The 18,601-nt window shown below is 42.1% G+C and overlaps 1 protein-coding gene across 1 annotated transcript in view; it reads left to right on the forward strand.

Annotated features, from left to right (window-relative positions):
* The window catches only part of akt3b (v-akt murine thymoma viral oncogene homolog 3b), a 29,023-nt gene that overhangs the window by 4,781 nt on the left and 5,641 nt on the right, over nucleotides 1-18,601 (forward strand). The window contains exons 2-11 of the mRNA XM_085409064.1: nucleotides 6,547-7,013; nucleotides 12,503-12,628; nucleotides 12,710-12,821; nucleotides 14,595-14,739; nucleotides 15,361-15,492; nucleotides 15,733-15,798; nucleotides 16,047-16,115; nucleotides 16,910-17,032; nucleotides 17,154-17,282; nucleotides 17,838-18,052. Of these exons, the coding sequence (XP_085265190.1) occupies nucleotides 6,968-7,013; nucleotides 12,503-12,628; nucleotides 12,710-12,821; nucleotides 14,595-14,739; nucleotides 15,361-15,492; nucleotides 15,733-15,798; nucleotides 16,047-16,115; nucleotides 16,910-17,032; nucleotides 17,154-17,282; nucleotides 17,838-18,052 (1,163 nt within the window). The 5' untranslated portion in view covers nucleotides 6,547-6,967. The remainder of the gene's footprint in view (nucleotides 1-6,546; nucleotides 7,014-12,502; nucleotides 12,629-12,709; nucleotides 12,822-14,594; nucleotides 14,740-15,360; nucleotides 15,493-15,732; nucleotides 15,799-16,046; nucleotides 16,116-16,909; nucleotides 17,033-17,153; nucleotides 17,283-17,837; nucleotides 18,053-18,601) is intronic.

Here is an 18,601-nt window from a genome sequence, read left to right on the forward strand (position 1 = left end):
ACTTATAGCTGTCCACATTTCATTTTGATTCAAAATCATATTTAGATGGCGGCCTGCATGTAACATTTTTAGGGAAGACTAGCAAGTTGTCCTTTATGGAAGCTGTGTCAGTAGGATTGAGGAGATCCTCAAACTATTCCTTCAATTGCCCAACTAAATTCTCAGTTGAAGCCAGCAGGACCATTTCCTCACTGTATAAAGTACCATGAGAGCATGGTACTGGTTCAACAATTCTGTTGAACCATTATACAACTTAGGAGGGCCTAAGTTGTATAATGGTTCAACAGAATTGTTTGGAGGCCAATCAAATGTTTTGCTCCATGGCCTTATACTTCCGGCGCCCCCCGTGTGCGGCAGCCTGTTACAGCAGCTCTGCTCATTCTGAGTTTCTTTCTTTCTTATCTTTTTTCTCGTAATTTTTTTATAACTAACGTATTAGTAATTAGACTCTGCAACCATGTTCTACCGTTTTGTGCTAGTCCTGGTCGTTTTTCTCAGTTTATTTCTACTTTTTTCACCCGTGTCTGGGGACCCAGAGCAGAGATCCTTTGTTTACAGTAAGGATCAGCTGTTAGCGCTGAGTCCTGCAGCGGTACTGCCGGCGGACAGACCCGATATTCCCAGCGAGCTGAGGAGGAAAAGACGGGGGTGTCGTGCTGGGAAGGAGCGCCGTCGCCCAAGAAGGAGACGTTATCGACCATCTCTTCCTTCTGTAATTATTGGAAACGTAAGATCTTTGCCCAATAAGATGGATGAGCTCATGTCGCTAACCTGGTCACAGAGGGAGTACCGGCAATGTAGCATCATGATGCTAACGGAGTCGTGGCTAACATCGCTAACTCCGGACACAAGCGTGACACTACCGGGATTCCAGCTGCTGCGAGCGGACAGGACCAGAGACAGCGGTAAGAGGAAAGGAGGGGGACTGGCAGTTTTTGTGAACGACAGATGGTGTAACCCTGGGCACATCACTGTAAAAGAGCAACTCTGCAGCAGAGACATTGAGCTGTTAGCCGTTAGCATGCGTCCGTACTACCTGCCCCGGGAGTTCTCGCATGTTATCGCGATAACAGCGTATGTCCCCCCCTCGGCCAACGCGGATGCAGCCTGTGACTCTCTCCACTCTGTGGTCAGCAGACTGCAAACACAATCACCGAGAGCCCTTCTCATAATATCAGGGGACTTCAATCATGCCTCACTGGACTCCACACTGCCCACCTTCACCCAGTATGTGACCTGCCCAACCAGAGTCAATAAAACACTGGACTTACTGTATGCCAATGCAGAAGAGGCATACAGTTCATCACCTCTCCCTCCCCTGGGCAGATCTGATCACAACCTGGTGCACCTTGTCCCTGTGTATGAGCCCTTAGTGCGCAGGGAGCCACCAGCCACCCGCACAGTGCAGAGATGGTCAGAGGAGAGCGAGGAGGCTCTTAAGGATTGTTTTGAGTCGACTGTGTGGGAGGTGATTTGTGATGACCACGGTGAGGACATCGACAGCCTTACTACATGCATTACTGACTATATAAACTTCTGTGTGGATAACACTGTACCTACCAGGACTGTACGGTGTTTCTCCAACAACAAACCTTGGATTACCCCAGAAATTAAAACCGTCCTCAAGCAGAAGAGGAGGGCCTTCAAATCCAGAGACAAAGAGGAGTTGAAAAGGGTGCAGAGAGAGCTGAGGGGACTGATAAGGAATGGGAAGGAGAGCTACAGGCAGAAGATGGAGAACCAGCTTCAACAAAACAACGTTGGTGAAGTCTGGAGAGGCCTCAGAACCATCTCGGGCCACAAACAGCAGAACTCTCTGCCTGGGAGGGATGTGAGATGGGCAAATGAACTGAATCATTTCTTCAACAGATTTGACTCAGCCATGAGGCAGTCTGCAACATCGGCTGCAGACTCACCCACCCCCACTGCTGCTGTTCCACCTCTGACACTTCACACCTCCTCTAGTCACCCTGCTCACTCCCCCCCACCCCCAACAACAGCATCCAATACACACTCAACACAAGGCTCCAGCCTGTCTCTCTCAACCACCCAGGTTAGGAGGGAACTGAGGAGGATTAATGGCAAGAAGGCAGCGGGTCCAGATGGCATCAGCTCGAGGGTCGTCAGGTCCTGCGCGGACCAACTGTGTGGGGTGATGGAGCACCTCTTCAACCTGAGCCTGAGGTTGGGAAGAGTCCCACAGCTCTGGAAAACCTCCTGTGTTGTACCAGTGCCAAAGACTTCACGCCCCAAGGACCTCAACAGCTACAGGCCGGTGGCTCTGACATCCCACCTGATGAAGACCCTGGAGCGGTTGGTCCTGGCTCAGCTTCGGCGCCTAATAAGCTCATCACTGGACCCACTTCAGTTTGCCTACCAGCCTGGCATTGGAGCGGATGATGCCGTCATTCACCTCCTACATCGTTCCCTCGCTCACCTGGAGACCGCTGGAAGCACTGTGAGAATCATGTTCTTTGATTTCTCCAGTGCCTTCAACACCATTCTTCCCTCGGTTCTAAAGGACAAGCTGGAGAACTCTGGAGTGGACCATCACCTCACTACCTGGATCCTGGACTACCTCACCGACCGACCACAGTATGTGAGGACTCAGGGCTGTGTGTCGGACAGGGTCGTCTGCAGTACGGGGGCCCACAGGGAACGGTTCTGGCTCCGTTCCTCTTCACCATCTACACTGCAGACTTCTCCCACAATTCCACCCAGTGCTTCCTGCAGAAGTTCTCTGATGACTCTGCAATAGTCGGCCTCATCACTGATGGGGACGACAAGGAGTACAGAGGTCTGACCCAAGACTTTGTGGACTGGTGCCAGCTGAACTACCTCCAGATCAACGCCAGTAAAACCAAGGAACTGGTGGTAGACTTCCGCAGGCACAAGCATTCTCCACTGCAACCACTGAACATCCAAGGTATGGACATTGAGGCTGTGGACAGCTACAGGTACCTTGGTGTTCATCTGAACAATAGACTGGACTGGACTCATAACTCAGACGCCCTCTACAGGAAAGGGCAGAGCAGGCTGTACCTGCTGCGGAGACTCAGGTCGTTTGGAGTGGAGGGCCCACTCCTGAAGACCTTCTATGACTCTGTTGTGGCTTCTGCTATCTTTTATGGCGTGGTCTGCTGGGGCGGCAGCATCTCTGCTGGGGACAGGAAGAGACTGAACAGGGTGATCCGAAGGGCCAGCTCTGTTCTAGGATGCCCTCTGGACCCAGTGGAGGTGGTGAGTGACAGGAGAACGGCGGCTAAGCTGTCATCCCTGATGGACAACATCTCCCACCCCATGCAGCAGACTGTGACAGCACTGAGCAGCTCCTTCAGTGGGAGACTGCGGCACCCACGGTGTGGGACGGAGAGATTTCGCAGGTCTTTCCTCCCCACTGCTGTCAGACTCCATAATAAAGACTTTAACTGATCAAGCACACACATCCATACATATGCAATAATACTAAGTGCAATAATCCTTTCTGTCATCGTTGTATTTTTACTCAGTTGTATATAGTATTTGTATTTGTATTCTATTTTTATCTTATTGTATATTTATTTTATTTTATTCTACTGTATATAGTATTTTATTCTATTCTGTACAGTTGTGTACTGTATTTATTCTTATTGTATTCTAATTTTTGCCTCATAACTTTTGCACTGTCCACTTCCTGCTGTGACAAAACAAATTTCCCACGTGTGGGACTAATAAAGGTTATCTTATCTTATCTCACCAAACTTTTCCCACAGCTGAGTTTCTGCTTTTGTCACTGCCAGAGTTACAGTCCACTTTGCCTTTTGGTACTTGCCAGGTATCTCAGGAAATATACGATCTAACAAAGTCCTATGGGACGTCTTCTTTAATTCAACAGTTCTTTTCACATTTGGTGTCTGCTATCTACTTAGGAGGTTGCCACGATGACAGGCATCAGCTACCTCGCAGCCACAGCTCTGTACAGACACCTCAACAATGGAGGTGTGGAATGCAGTCCATTAAGAGTCAACCAAACTTGCTCATGGTTCTTCCCCAGCTGAAAGCTGTTGTTCCATGTCTCAACATCTAGTTTCAAAAGGCAGAAATCAGACTGTTAGGGCCTTCACCTAAAGCTGCACCCTGACTTGCATAGCACTGGACCTGCTCTTTGTCACTGTGCATAATTTTTTATGAACAGAATAATTTGGTGAAGCCAAGTGGCAGAAGGTCTTCACTTTGGTGGCCTCAAAATCTTATCATTGCTTTTTGGAGTAGTTTAAGTAACTTGGTGTCTTGTTCATAGGTGAGGGAAGTGTTTGATTGATGAATGGATTGGTACTGCTTCTGCAGTAATGGAGACACTCATTGTGGAAAACTGAGAGCTGAGCATTAAAGCAAAGCTGTCAATTTACCAGTTGGTCTGCATCCCCATCCTCAGCTGTGGTGGCAAGCTTTGGGTAGTGACCAAAAGAATGAGATTGAGGATATAGACAGCTGAAAGTTTCCTCCAAAGCGTGGCTGGGCTCTTCCTTAAGCCCTTTTTCCGTTGCTACCTACTTGAATTGGCACAAAGCAACTCGAGGCGGCACAACTTGTTTTCCATTACAATCGAGTACCACTTAATGTGCATGGGGTTGTTATAGCAACATGGCTGAACATCCCGTGTCGTCATTTGTATGTGACATGAACAAAGGTGGATGTCAAGGCGATGTTATACCTGCTGCTCGGTCTGTGGCTTTTTGTCAGGCTCAGCACCACGGTGTTGTTTCTGTGTGGGCATTTCCCTTGTTGCCAGGTACCAGGTTCTGTCATCTGATGGAAAACCCTAAAAACTGTGTCGAGCTGTACCGAGCTGACCCGAGTATGTACTAATGGAAAAGGGCTATTAGAGATGGGGAGAGGAATTCGGTTAATTAAGGTCTCAGAATAGAGATGCTACTCCTCCACATCGAAAGGAACCAGTCATCTGACTAGGGTGCCTCCTTGGTGCCTCTTAGGTAATGTATTCCAGACATGCCCCACGAGAAGACCCCCTGGCTGATTTGGAAACCTCCGGAAGAACTGGAGTAGGCGGCTGGGGTAAGGCAGGTCTGGGCGTCTCTGCTTGGACTGGTGCCCCTGCAACCCAGCTGCAGACGAATTGCAGTGGATGGATGGACTATTTAATCCCCAGAGAGAAATAGTCTCTTTAGCCGCAGCTAGCTGGATCTGATTTATTTTGACATGATATGCAAACTCCCAACTCCTTTTCTAGTTAAACTGGAAAAACTATTTCACTGTATTTAAATTTTATATAGAAACAGTTTTATCCAATTGTTTAGCTGTTCTATGAAATAATGTAACAGCTGTTGGTGTATTGTACATTTTCACACTCAAGACTAACAATTTATCTTGGGAAATCAATGAATTAAAGTAAATAGTAGCCGCTGCCTTTTTGTTGTTGTTACCTTGATAAGTTAAGACATAAGTTAAGTCATAAGTTTGACACAATGCAGATTGTTCTAGAAACAGAAACATATGTCCCATTGTTCTCAATTAACTTGTCATATTTACTGTAAGTCTTATTTACATAAACAAGCAACATTCTCACAACTGTGAAGTCCTACCTAAGAACAGAGAAGTCTGTTGGTATAGTCAGAGAAGGTTATGAGGGGTAGGATGGGAAAATGTGAGGATGGATGAAAAAGGTGAGAGAAGAGAAATAGAAATAGGAAAAAGAATCAAAGTAGGGGCTGGTGAAGAAGAAGGGGGCGACAGGAGTTGAAAAAGTGAGGCAAAAGAATTAAAATGAATGATGGAGGAAAGCAGGAGTGAGAACTGGGGAGGGAGGGAAGGAAGGAAACGGGTGAGACTGGGAGGTCCTGGAATTCTGTGTGGAAGGAGGAAAAGTCAGCCAAGGGAGAGATGGATGGGGAAACTGAATGAAGGACCGGAGAAAGAGAAAAAACTAGTATACCTAGTCAAGAAATGATGAAGAGAGGGACAGAATGGGGAGGGGACAAGACAGGAAGAAAATGAGTTTGTGAGGAAGAGAAGGAACATGACAAGAAAGGACTAAAGGAAGTAAAAGAAAATGAGAATCATCAGGAAGTTGATAGCAGGTAAATGATAGATGTCTTGATGCATGCTCAATCATCCAGGCAAGCAAATCCTGAAAGGTTGATTCTGCTCATCTGGACGTAGCATTTTTCCCACTGAAAACGTTACGCCCAGATGAACAGAATCAACCTTAAATGGTAGTTGGCATAGAAAATGGGAGAGGAGAGAATGAGATACGTGAATTTCCTTCACTTAAAGGTGAGTGAAGAGAGACAAAGGAAAGAGAAGATGAAAAAATTACAGAGCTGGGAACCAGAGACATGAAAGAAATAGCAAATTGTCTGGCAAGGGATGTAACAAAGGAAACAAGGAAAAGGTTGGAAGGAGTTAAGGAGGCAGGAAGCGTGCTAAGGTTCTGAACAATGAGTGGTTGCCTGCTGTGTTTGCTGTGAGAAGGAAACTATCCACTGACCTGCTGTGGGTTTTTTTTCTTCTCAGTTTTCTCCTTTCTCTGTCGTTGTTTCCTTCCAGGCTGACTCACTACTGGACCGCCTGAAAACTGAAGAACTCTGAGAGAACAAGAGAGTGAAGGGAACACTGTAAAAGAGGGAGTGAGAAGAAAGGAAGGAAGGAGGGAGGGAAAGAGGGAGCAAGAAAAGTAAAGACGGTGAGGAACACTAGACGGGAAGAGAGGCAGCAGGAGAAAGTCAGGTTGGGTCAGAAGGGCAAGAGGAGGAAAGAGTAAGTGATAGTGGACAAGAGAAGTATAATTATTCATCTATTAGGCAGTGAGTGGAAGAATTTAAAGTCTGATGAGAATAAGTCAAGCGGTCAGACGGACAGCTGACTGAGCTTCAGACAAACCCACTGTCCTGCTAACCCTCCAACAACTGTCCCTTCACGGTCACCATACTGGGAGAGCTGGGAGAACTGGTCACGAGGAGAAGCCACCATGAGCGACCAGAACGTCGTCAAGGAAGGCTGGGTCCAGAAAAGAGGCAAGTTTTCCTTCTTTTTCTATTAGGAATTCTAAACTCTGGTCTTTAAAAACACATCTGGCAACCTTGTAGCTCTGAGCATTCCAAATAGAGCTGCAATGAATTGAATGGTGATTTGATAATGGATTCGATTTTCAAGCAAAAACGTAGTATTTATTTGTTATGCTTATCCTACATTGCAGTAAATTGAAGAAATAATTGGCAGGTTAATCAATGCTAAATTGTAGACCTAGTGAAGAATCAGACCTGCAGTGTAACCAGAGCCTGATGTGTTATTCCTCTGTTGTGTCCCACAGAGTTACACTGCTGTCCAAAGTTGTCATTCCCATATACACTAAACTCTCGTCCCAAATACCTGTTAGAGCACCAAATGTGGATTAATCTTAAAAATAGAACTGGAAGGTTTATTAATTTTTTGCAGACAAAGTCATGGTGTGAATGTGTTTGAGTTTTCAGCACAAAAGTTGTTAGAAACCCACCTGCACAGGAGTTAAACACAATTAATATAATGCTATTCACTGCTGTACTGTTAATGCATGTGCACCTCTGTGCAAGGAGGAAAGATGAAGGAGATGGAGAGACACGTGGGATTGTTTTGAAGGGAAAGCAGTTGGTATGCTCTTAAATTCTAGCAGAAGAGCAGAAAATCATATTGATTACTGTTTATATACAGTGATCAATAGTTTAGCCTACCCTGATTTGTTAACATAAGTGGATGGACATCAGTTGTACAAGTGAAATACTATTAATTTAATTAGTTTCTTAACATTTGCCTGGTTCAGTAATCTCTTTTCTAGCTTTTTAATTGTTTGTTCATGCTTGTTTAAATACAATTAAGGGAAATAGCAGTCTAATATACATCGGAAAAAGTAATGTTTGAAGTTTATCTTAAAACAAAAAAATCAAAATCATGCTGGATGGACTGAGAGGGAGTCATGTTAGACTCAAGAGGCTCCAAGGCTTGTAATACATTTGTAAAACAGTCGTATCCAGCTATTGGCACAAACTTTGCCTTTTCTCTTTTTAGTTACACCCAGGATGCTGATGTGTTGCTAATTTTATTAGAGACCAACTGTTTTTTTTAAGTTAGTTGTTATTCTGTTATGACCAATATACGTTTGAAGTGATACTGAAAAAACTGTCAGTTTCAAAGAACATACATTTCACTACTAAATGTAGTTAAATGCCTGTTTATTCGTGCTTTTGTTATATATTATTATATTGTTCTGTTATAATTAACTGCATTTCACTTCAACAAAGTGCAATCTTTGAGCAGTTCTGCAAAACTGGGAAAATGCAATCATTTATGTCATCATAGAAATAGATCATGAGGGCTGTGGGATATGACCAAAATCTCATATCCCGTTATGAGATGTTTCTCATCACGATAACGATATATATCACAAAATAGCGCTTTTTCTGTAAATTCTGTGAATCTCAGGCAGTTCGACTTGTGTGAAGTGTTTCCAGCTGGGCGTCGAGTGTTTTGACCGATGCATGAAACTTTGAGTATTTATTGCATGGGATGCTGCGGGGAAAAGCCTGTTCTAACGTTTGAGTCTAAGGTTTATTTTGAGCGCCTGACGGCTCTTTTTTGCTTCTCATCTCCCCATTCACATGATTCTTGTGTAGGTGGTAGAAGAGATTTGTCGTGTTTGAGTCCGTTGTGGGGACCGGTTTGAGGCATAATTTGCATAGTACAGTTTTCTGGTCCCTGTCGGACGTTTCATAACCAAACCATGTCCATGCAACTGAGGTAGCCCCTTGTTTAGGAATAAGGTCCTCGATTTGTTTTGACTGGTCTTTCTGTTTGGAGCTACCTGGTTCTGGCTCGTCTTCACTGGCCACGGTGGTATTCTCCGTGCCCTGATGAAAAAATATTGCCGTAAACTGTGTATTTTGCGACACCACGAAACAAACAATAGCGTATAATTTGAAACTATAGATGTTTTCATTTTGTCGACCGATATATATCTTCGTATCGCACATATCACACCTGTAGTGAAAAGGACTAGGATGTCTATAAGAAATATAATTAATTTCCTAACCTGCTTACTTGAATTACTCCACTCAAATGGTATACTCTGCATTCATAAATTATTAGATTAGTTGAGTGTAACTAACTTGTAGTGGTGTTTGGATCTGCAGCCTTGTTGCAAGATAAGGTTCATGTTGTCTGTGCAGAATGTGGCTTTATGCCCTTTTAATCTGACTCAGCCTACCTATGACTAGCACAGTGAACTGACTGTTGAGTGTTTTAGAGCTGCACTGTTTCACGGGGCTCTCATCTGTCTTACTTTTCACATTATTTGTTAAGAACTTTCTTTGACAGAAGCGAGAGGGGAATGGAGGGTGCTGCTGTCTGTGGTGGGTAGCGCAAGGTAGAGTAAGATCTTAGAACCAACAGCAACTGTTGTTGCACTTGAAAAAAGTCCTAATTGTCTCATTGACTAGTTGCTCACTTTGCTTCTGGCTGTTTTACTTATTAAACGTATAAACCAATGATTATTATTATTACCAATTTATTTTTAAGATCAGTTCACTGCTAAGAGGGCTTAAAAAGAAACCGCTTGTGCTTTTCAACACACCGGCTTCAGTCATAATAGATTTGTTTTTATCCAGCTATGTGTGGACATGGCCTGAGCCACCATGCCAGTTTGAAGCACAGAACCTCCAAACAATGGTTGTTTACCTGCCAGACATTGAGCAGTGAAGGCAAGCTTTGCAGGGCTGCAGCCCAGTCTGAACTGCACTTTGCTGGTGTGTTTTATTTCCCACACTGGTTTTTGTGTTTGTGTAAGTGTGTGTTTGTGTTTGCTGAAGGTGGGTTTGTCTGGTATGAGCTCAGGGCTTTTGGCTGGCAGGCAGGGGGAAGTTTCTCAGTGGCACTATGAGCATACAGAGGATGACCTAACACTCTGGTTCCTTCCTATCTGGCCCCCACAAGTCCCTGAATTGTTTATTGCGCCTCTGTGTGTTCTTATAATTCAGCCTTAATGTCCGTCTCAGGGACGCTGTCCTCACAAGCTCTCTGTGCTGTTTCAACATCAAAACTCAAGAGTTCACATTAAGTTCAGGAAAGTTTGGACACAGTTTCCACACTACATATTAGTGGGCGTGGGGAACACACATTTTTACATATAGCTGGTTTAAAACAAAGCAGAGGAAGCACAGTTTTGCACTATAGCTAGCTTTCACAGAATGCAAGTAAAATGTTTCACATATCAGTTAAATTTTCTAATCTAATTTGACAGATGTTAAAAGGGATCTGTTAACCTCTCCTTCATTTTTTCATATCTGCTGCTATAAAGGTAGAAGTTTATATTAAACATTGCTGAAGATTAAAAAAAAAAAAAAGACTTTAGTGTCTCTACAATGTATCCCTGTGAGCCAAAGACTTGGGCTTCAGGCTGTGTGCCTGTGTTTTTATTTCTTTGCTTGTTTGTTTGTTTGGGTTTTTTTTGGGGGGGGGGGGGGGTCTACTTTTGGATTCAGTGATGTCACATTGCTCTGGCTGTTGGCACAGAGGTCCCACCAACCTGTTGTTTAAACCTTTTTGTTAATCAGAAGGAAGGGGGCTTACAGATAGGGTGACCTTAAAACAAGAGAACCTTAAATAGCTTGTTTAAAGAGGATGGACTAAAGAAGTTGTAAATGAGTTGGAAGTTCCCTCTCCTGGGAGTAAGGAAGAGGGAGGCCAAGCAAGACCAGCTGAAGCTGCAAGTTGTTTAATGTGATCAGGTATAGATTTAAACTGTAACTTAATGGGAAATCATTCAGTTTGAAAGGTCAAGTAGGGCAGGACCAGACAGTACACATTTTGAAGAGATTTATATGAGTAATAGCTCAACTGATATAAAAAATGTAGTTCTACTATTCCACTGTACAAATATCTGGACATACAGCATGTTTCTGTTAAGCAGAGATGTGGACTGTTGAGACAAAAAATACATTCAAAAACCTTTCTCCAGCTTTAAAGGTGCAGTATGTAAAATCTCACCAATGGATGTCAGATTGATGACAACAATCTGTTTTCCCTCCCAATTGAAGTGCACAATCCTAGCTATGCTGGCCACTCTAGGACAAAGAGCTGTTCTTGCCGCCGTTCATCTGTAATGAATGTAGGCTGTCAGTCCACTGTTTACCTCAGCTGACAATATGCTGCATCACCATGTTTGTTTACTCTGAATGAGGCTGTAAAACGTTCAGATATCAATTCATGATTCAGTGAAGCTCGCGTGTTTACGTTAGCTGGCATAATTTTAGCCTATAACTAGCTGTTAATGTTTAGCAAGCTAAGTGTCAGCTGCTTAGAGCCAGGAGGGTTCCCCGTTTAATCTGCTGACAGTAATTGCGACAATGTCGAGTTTGTTTTTTCTAATAAATGACCCCCACTAAAATTGCTTACTTTACCCTTAAAGTAGAGCTGCTGTCAGCGGCAGTTATCTTACTGACAGAGATATTTGGTGTCTGTCTCATGCCGAAGCCTTTATCCTTCCCATAAGACTGTTTTTTTTTGTTTTTTCTGAAGCCTTGTGAGTCATCACATGTCATAGTTTCTTCAGGGTTTGACTTGTTTGATAGACCATAAAGTGGTTCAGATATTAATCACTGATATCACAGTTCTTTGTTAACTCTGCTGCTAGTATGACTCTCTAATTTATCAAGATATAAATATATATATATAGGATGTATCCATGGTAGATGGTAAATGGCCTGTGTTTGTATAGCGCTTTACTAGGACTACTACTAAGGACCCCAAAGCGCTTCACACATCCAGTCATCCACTCATTCACACACTGGTGATGGCAGCTACATTGTAGCCACAGCCACCCTGGGGCGCACTGACAGAGGCGAGGCTGCCGAACACTGGCGCCACCGGGCCCTCTGACCACCACCAGTAGGCAACGGGTGAAGTGTCTTGCCCAAGGACACAACGACCGAGACTGTTCAAGCCGGGGCTCGAACCGGCAACCTTCTGATTACAAGGCGAACTCCCAACGATCGCCCTATGTACCCAAGTAACATGGATACAGCACAGCATAATTACAGCATTTGTTGTAATTATGTCACAAATATATGACTCAGATAGCAGGGAAGCAACACATAAATTGTTATATGGAGTTTGGGGGTGAAGCTAAAATGAGTAAAACAAAAAATGACACAAAATAACAATTACTAGGTTTTAAAGGGATGACTCGTTTGTGACTTTGCAGACGTTTTTAATCCTAGTTGAAAGTGTAATCTCTGGATCTTTCTGAACTTGAACAGCATTCCCCAGCTATCATTAGTTTAGTGTGAGGTCTTCATGATTAAAACACTAGTAAATAAAAGTCCAAAGTGGTCTTAGTGGTAATCTGTGGATTAGGAGCTGGCACTGGTACTTAATTCTATTTTATAGAACAGACTTATGAAAGGTTTAAAAAGACGTGAGAGTACCAGGGTATGAGCTGTTGGTGCCATTTTTATCTTTTATTCCCTACCTGCAGGAGAGTACATCAAGAATTGGCGACCACGCTACTTTCTGCTGAAGACAGACGGCTCTTTCATCGGCTACAAGGACAAACCACAAGACTCTGACCTGGCCTACCCACTCAACAACTTCTCTGTAGCAAGTAAGCCATGAGTAGATCATCGCACGTTTCAAACATCACTAACTTTGTACGACTCAACACATCTCTCTGTGTGACTGTCAGAATGCCAGCTGATGAAGACGGAGCGGCCAAAGCCAAACACCTTTATCATCCGCTGTCTGCAGTGGACGACAGTCATCGAAAGAACTTTTCATGTTGACACTCCTGATGAGAGGTGAGCTGTCATCTTACAAATTCCTGTATTTCACTATTACAGCAGCTTTGGATAATGAAGAAGATCCTTCTAAAAAAAAAAAAAAAAAAAAAAAAAGGTATACATCTTAAGGAAAAGGAGAAAAAATATTACAGAAGTTACGTAGATTCTGTTTAAATAACTTTGTCTGATTTATAGTTAAAAATAATGTCCTTTTGATACTTGTTATAGAGCCTCAATACATTCTTTCATATTTTTAACTTCTTAAGCCTCCAGCGGGGCCAGAGCTGAAGTTTAGCTGACCAAAGGCAAGATGTAGGGTGCGCTGCCCTGTCTGTGTTCTTCGCAGGGAAATTTAGAATCACAAATCAATCTAAACCTGAGAGGCTTGAATCCAGAACCTTCTTGCTATGAGGCACCACACCACTGTTCAACCCCCCCTCCTTCTGAAACAAGTATCTCTCTCTTTAAGTGAACGTTCTTCTGATTGGCTTTGATATTAAACGCAGATCTACGAAGGCAGATCGGTAAGGCTTCCGTGTTCACAGAAATACCTCTAGGGTTGAAGTAATCATATTAGCAATATCCTATCTCACTGACATAAAAAGCCAAGAGTAGGAGGGAAAAAAATGCAGCGTTTAGAACAGTGTGCATGTATGACAGAGAAAACGGAAATGCATTGCAGCTCTTTTAATGTAAATAATTTATTAGATTGTGGGCTTCCATTGACTGTGTGTATTTATTATGAAGAAAAAATAAATAATATTTAATAAAAAGATATGAGAGTCATTACCTAATATGAAAGGAGTGGGTCAGATTATGGAAATGGTTGAATTAAATTCTAATTACTTTACACAGCAGGATTCAATCAACACAATGAGAAGACAGTCAGGAAGTGAGTGGGACTGAGATGGAAAGTCAAGTTTTGCAAGTAAACACTAAAAAAATGTACGCACAAAGACCTGATACCTGATGTGAAATGATTTGTTACTAACAACATTAAACTAAAAACACATGAGTGGGGGTGGTTTTATCACAGATTTGGTTGGTTTTGAGGATGGTGGATCGCTGTGAGAGACCCTGAAGAACAGTTTGTTTTGACCAAGTATATCCAAAAGGTTCCTTAAAAAGTTTTAAAAGGCAAGAAAAAAATGTAACAAACATCTTAAGAAAATGTCTTAAACTGAACACTGAGGACTCTAAACGATGCAAGACAAAGAAGTCGGAGTTTCGTAATTTTTTTCACGTTGCATTTTAAAACAATTGCTCACATTTATAAAGATTGACAGAGTGCCACTTGGATTATTAACATACAGATCAGGATAGAATTCACAGTTCATCACCAGTGATTCTGTTCTTACTCACCATTGTATCTCATATTTAGGCCCCCAGCAAATTGTTATTTATAAGACTCTGCTGTAAAGATTTCATGCTTACCTTTGATCCTTGATTGAATTTAATCACAGTATTATTATGTAGTTGTTTTTCTCAGGGTTTTTTTTTAACGGTTTTCTGCAGACAGATTCTTCTTGAAAAAGAGGCGTCAGTCTCCAAGAGATTACCTGTTTGAATTAACAATTTATACTACTACTACAAATCTTGAGAACTTGACAAAAAAATGTGCAGCCGGAAGCTGTCGAACTAAAGAAGAATACTTTGCAGAGTGACGTTATGAAAACTTTAACCTTTCCCATACGGAAGGCATATAGTTTAATTTAACCATCTATTTAAGAAATTTAGAAAATAGACTTTTGACGTTTAATCTATGATGTTGTTTCCACGTATCTCCTACAGGGACGAGTGGGCTGAGGCCATCCAGATGGTAGCAGAGTCACTAGCCAAGCAGGAGGAGGAGGGCATCTTGTGCAGCCCCACCTCCCAGATTGAAAACGTCAACGAGGAGGAGATGGACACCTCCATTAGCCACTACAAACGAAAGGTAGAGACTGCTTTAATTCTCATTTCCAGCTTCATACTTTTATTGCTGGAACTGTCCTAGAGTAGTTTTTCATGAGTTACAGTTCAAAATAATCCTTGTTCATCATATGCTGGGCCTTGAAGCACGCCCACTCTCACCTGAAACAAGCTGTTTTAGCTTGCTTCTTAATCTCTTTAGGCCTCCCTGCTGATTGAGTGCCTCTAAATAACGTAAAATCTGAACAGCAAGATATCTGTGTCTGCTCTCGTTTCTTTAACTGAAACCGAGTGTTTAAAGAAAACCCGAGCTTTTGGTTCATCTGGATTACTGCTACACACACTGACCTAATTTCCAGAAACCTGAACATCCACTGTCGTACCGCTACAAATATGACAGAAAATAAGAAGAAGCATAGAAGTCCAACTGTAATAAAGCAGTTGAGGTTAAAACAGTATCAAGGACTCACAATACAAAGTGTTTGTGGGATATACAGTAAAAATCAGTATTGTTGATCTGACCATTCTTCTATGTCCCAGTTTGTGAGCTGACTGGTTTACTTTAAGCATATTGCTTTGAAGATGAAGTGTACTGAAGACTGTAGAAATGCTTATGACAACTGTTTCCTGATATTTCTTTCCACAGACAATGAATGACTTTGACTATTTGAAGCTTCTGGGCAAAGGCACTTTTGGTAAAGTCATTCTGGTGAGGGAGAAGGCGAGCGGCACCTACTACGCCATGAAAATCCTCAAAAAAGAAGTCATCATTGCCAAGGTCCTCTTTTAAATGATCAGCCTTATTGCTGAATAATTCAGTAACGAGGTGTATTTTTTGAATCTACTGTTACATATTTGACTAATCTAATCTGAATCTAATTACAGCATGTCTGCCTTCTAATATTTGGTGTTTTGCATTTGTTAGATGAAGCACATTCATATCAAACATTCTCTCAAATTTTAGATTTCAGTACTTTTTACTCCTCACTAATCATTGCTCTTTAATCTTTTTGAACAGGATGAAGTTGCTCACACTCTCACAGAAAGTAGGGTTTTAAAAAATACTCGGCATCCATTCCTAACTGTAAGTATGGTAGATTGCATGTATCATTGCACCACATACAGCCACATCCTGCTAGGAGTTGTGTGAACCAAGTTGTAATTTGCATTTTGTCCAAACAAGCCATGACTACTAGCATCTGTGCAGAGACTCTTAAGAAGTGTTGTGAAGACTAACAGCTGGAAAGATGCACTCGATTCAAAGAGCTTTTGTGTTGCGTTTGAAACAAATGGCGCGTCTGGGTTTAAAATATATTTCAATATTTTTCACAGTCTCTGAAGTATTCATTCCAGACAAAGGATCGGCTGTGCTTTGTAATGGAGTATGTCAACGGAGGAGAGGTAAGAAGTCACTCAGAGACTTTTTAAATAGCACTTTGATGAGAGATGTTTTCGTTTAACATACAAGGATTTTTAAAAATTATTGAATAATGTTGATTAACATGACAGTATGAGATCCAAAGTGCTTTTAGAGCAAGCAGTCTCTCACTAGATAGTGTTATGTTTCACTGGGAAACACGTTGGACTGGGAAGTCTGAACTTTTGTGGTTCCATTGTGGTAATAGTTTCATCATTTTAAAGCACGAATCAGTTCAGGGTTTATTTAGTTTATTTTATGACCATAAAGTGACAATTATGATATATAAAATGATTTTAAGCAACTTTAAGTGTTTGTAGATGTTTTTTAATTCTATCTATATTGAATCTATTAAATGTGTGAGTGACATGGAGACTTGGTCTCCTTTATAGATTTGCTTTAAAAAGTTATTTATTACTTTTTAAAACTGGCTTGTGTATATTTGTACATTTTATATATTTTTTCTCTGTTAATACTGTCCATATGCATATAGTGCTGCAGAACTGTGCCCCCCCCAGCATGTTTGCACTGAGTAGGAGATGCTCTGTATCTCATTGTACAACTGTATAGTGACAATAAAGGCATTCTATTCTATTCTATTCTATTCTATTAAACTGAACAATGATTCTGCTTTTGTTTGGACTAAAACTGTGTGTAATTCAAAGTTGTTGTGTTTGCTTGCTGAAGCTATTGAGTCATGATTTCACCAAGTGAATTATCACTCGATAAGAGAAACATATCTAAACTGCATGAATTCTTATTGTTTCCCTGTCCACAGCTATTTTTCCACTTGTCAAGAGAGAGAGTTTTTTCAGAGGACCGCACCCGTTTCTATGGCGCTGAGATCGTCTCTGCTTTAGATTATTTGCATTCTGCCAAGATCGTGTACCGTGATCTGAAGGTAAAGTACACCTGCTCTGTGTGAGATCTGAGAAGTGTCCGTTATTATTCTGAATTTCCTGCTTATTAAAGGATACAGTAAAGGTTAATGGGTTTTATTCTTCTCCTCAACTGCTCATCAGCTGGAGAACCTCATGTTGGACAAAGATGGCCACATCAAGATCACTGACTTTGGTCTCTGCAAAGAAGGCATCACTGACACTGCCACTATGAAAACCTTCTGTGGAACACCGGAGTACTTGGCTCCTGAGGTCAGCGGTCACACCAGATACACATAAAGACTATTATCTGAATTTTGGGTTTCAGATGTTGACAAACCTTCCTATGGCTATAAAAAACAAGAAAGAGAGCATAAGATTAAAAAAACAAAACCAAATTTATCCGGTTTGTCCTCTGTAACAAATTCAGGAAGGAAACTGTTTTTCGGATCCTCTGTTTGTCTGTGTGTCACCACCCAGCAACTACCAGGTCCAATGTGGAAGTGCCCTAGGAGGCAGTTCCTCTGATGAAGGGTTTTCTTTCCAGTGGGTAACTGATCTCACTTCTTTTAATGTGGTTCTCAGTGGAGAACTAGAAAGTTGTTTGCTTCATAAAGAGGATATGAAAGAGGTTATCACACAGTTAAAGGTTGAAAAAAGAATTTTTGTGAAGTTCTCAGTTGAGCTAATCATAACGATAGTGGCCTCGTGGCTTTTAATATAAACAGTCACTAGAGGAGAACCTTTTATGTAGGGCTTCTTCTGAATGAAATACAAATGGGGCTAGTGGGAGCAATACAGTAAAAGGGTTTTTGTGTGAATCCTCAGGTGCTAGAGGACAATGACTATGGACGTGCAGTGGACTGGTGGGGTTTGGGCGTGGTGACATATGAGATGATGTGCGGACGCCTGCCCTTCTACAACCAGGACCACGAGAAGCTGTTTGAGCTCATCCTCATGGAAGAGATAAAATTCCCACGAACCCTGTCAGCTGACGCCAAGTCACTCCTGTCAGGGCTGCTCATTAAGGACCCCAACAAACGGTATGCATGCAAATGTAATTTTGATCAGCTTACCTGTGCAGTGAAGTTCTTTTTATTGCTAACTGCCCTGTCCTGTTTAGACAGAGTCCCCTCATTGACACAAAGACTCTCTACGAGTCCTGACTTCACTACTGACTTAGCTACGAATGGAAAACCTGCTGACTGTCTGAGGTTCACTCAGCGGTTTTCTGTCACTGATAGCACACTTAAAATGTACAGGTGCAACAGGCCTTTCTGTCAGGTCTTTTCAAAGGGATAAGAAAACTAAGAAAACCAAATTTTAACCAACATTTTTTTAAACTGTATGAGAGATGTGCTTAATGTGGCAGGCAGGCAAATGCAGCATGCAAGTTGCACTTCAACCAGGTGCATTTTGCTGCTAGCAGCATTTCAAAGCCTCAGCTTTACTTTTCTAAACATACCTCATGTCATTGTGGCTAGATAAATTAATCTTTATCTTAGGGCTGCACGATTAATCGTTAGAAAATCGCGATCTCGATTCATACTTATGTGCGATCTCATTTCCAAATGACAACGATTTAAAAAAAA

This window comes from Rhamphochromis longiceps, linkage group LG6, assembly GCF_057381845.1.
Source record: "Rhamphochromis longiceps isolate RC_006_pf linkage group LG6, R_longiceps_female_GT1.1, whole genome shotgun sequence".
Classification (NCBI taxonomy): domain Eukaryota; kingdom Metazoa; phylum Chordata; class Actinopteri; order Cichliformes; family Cichlidae; genus Rhamphochromis; species Rhamphochromis longiceps.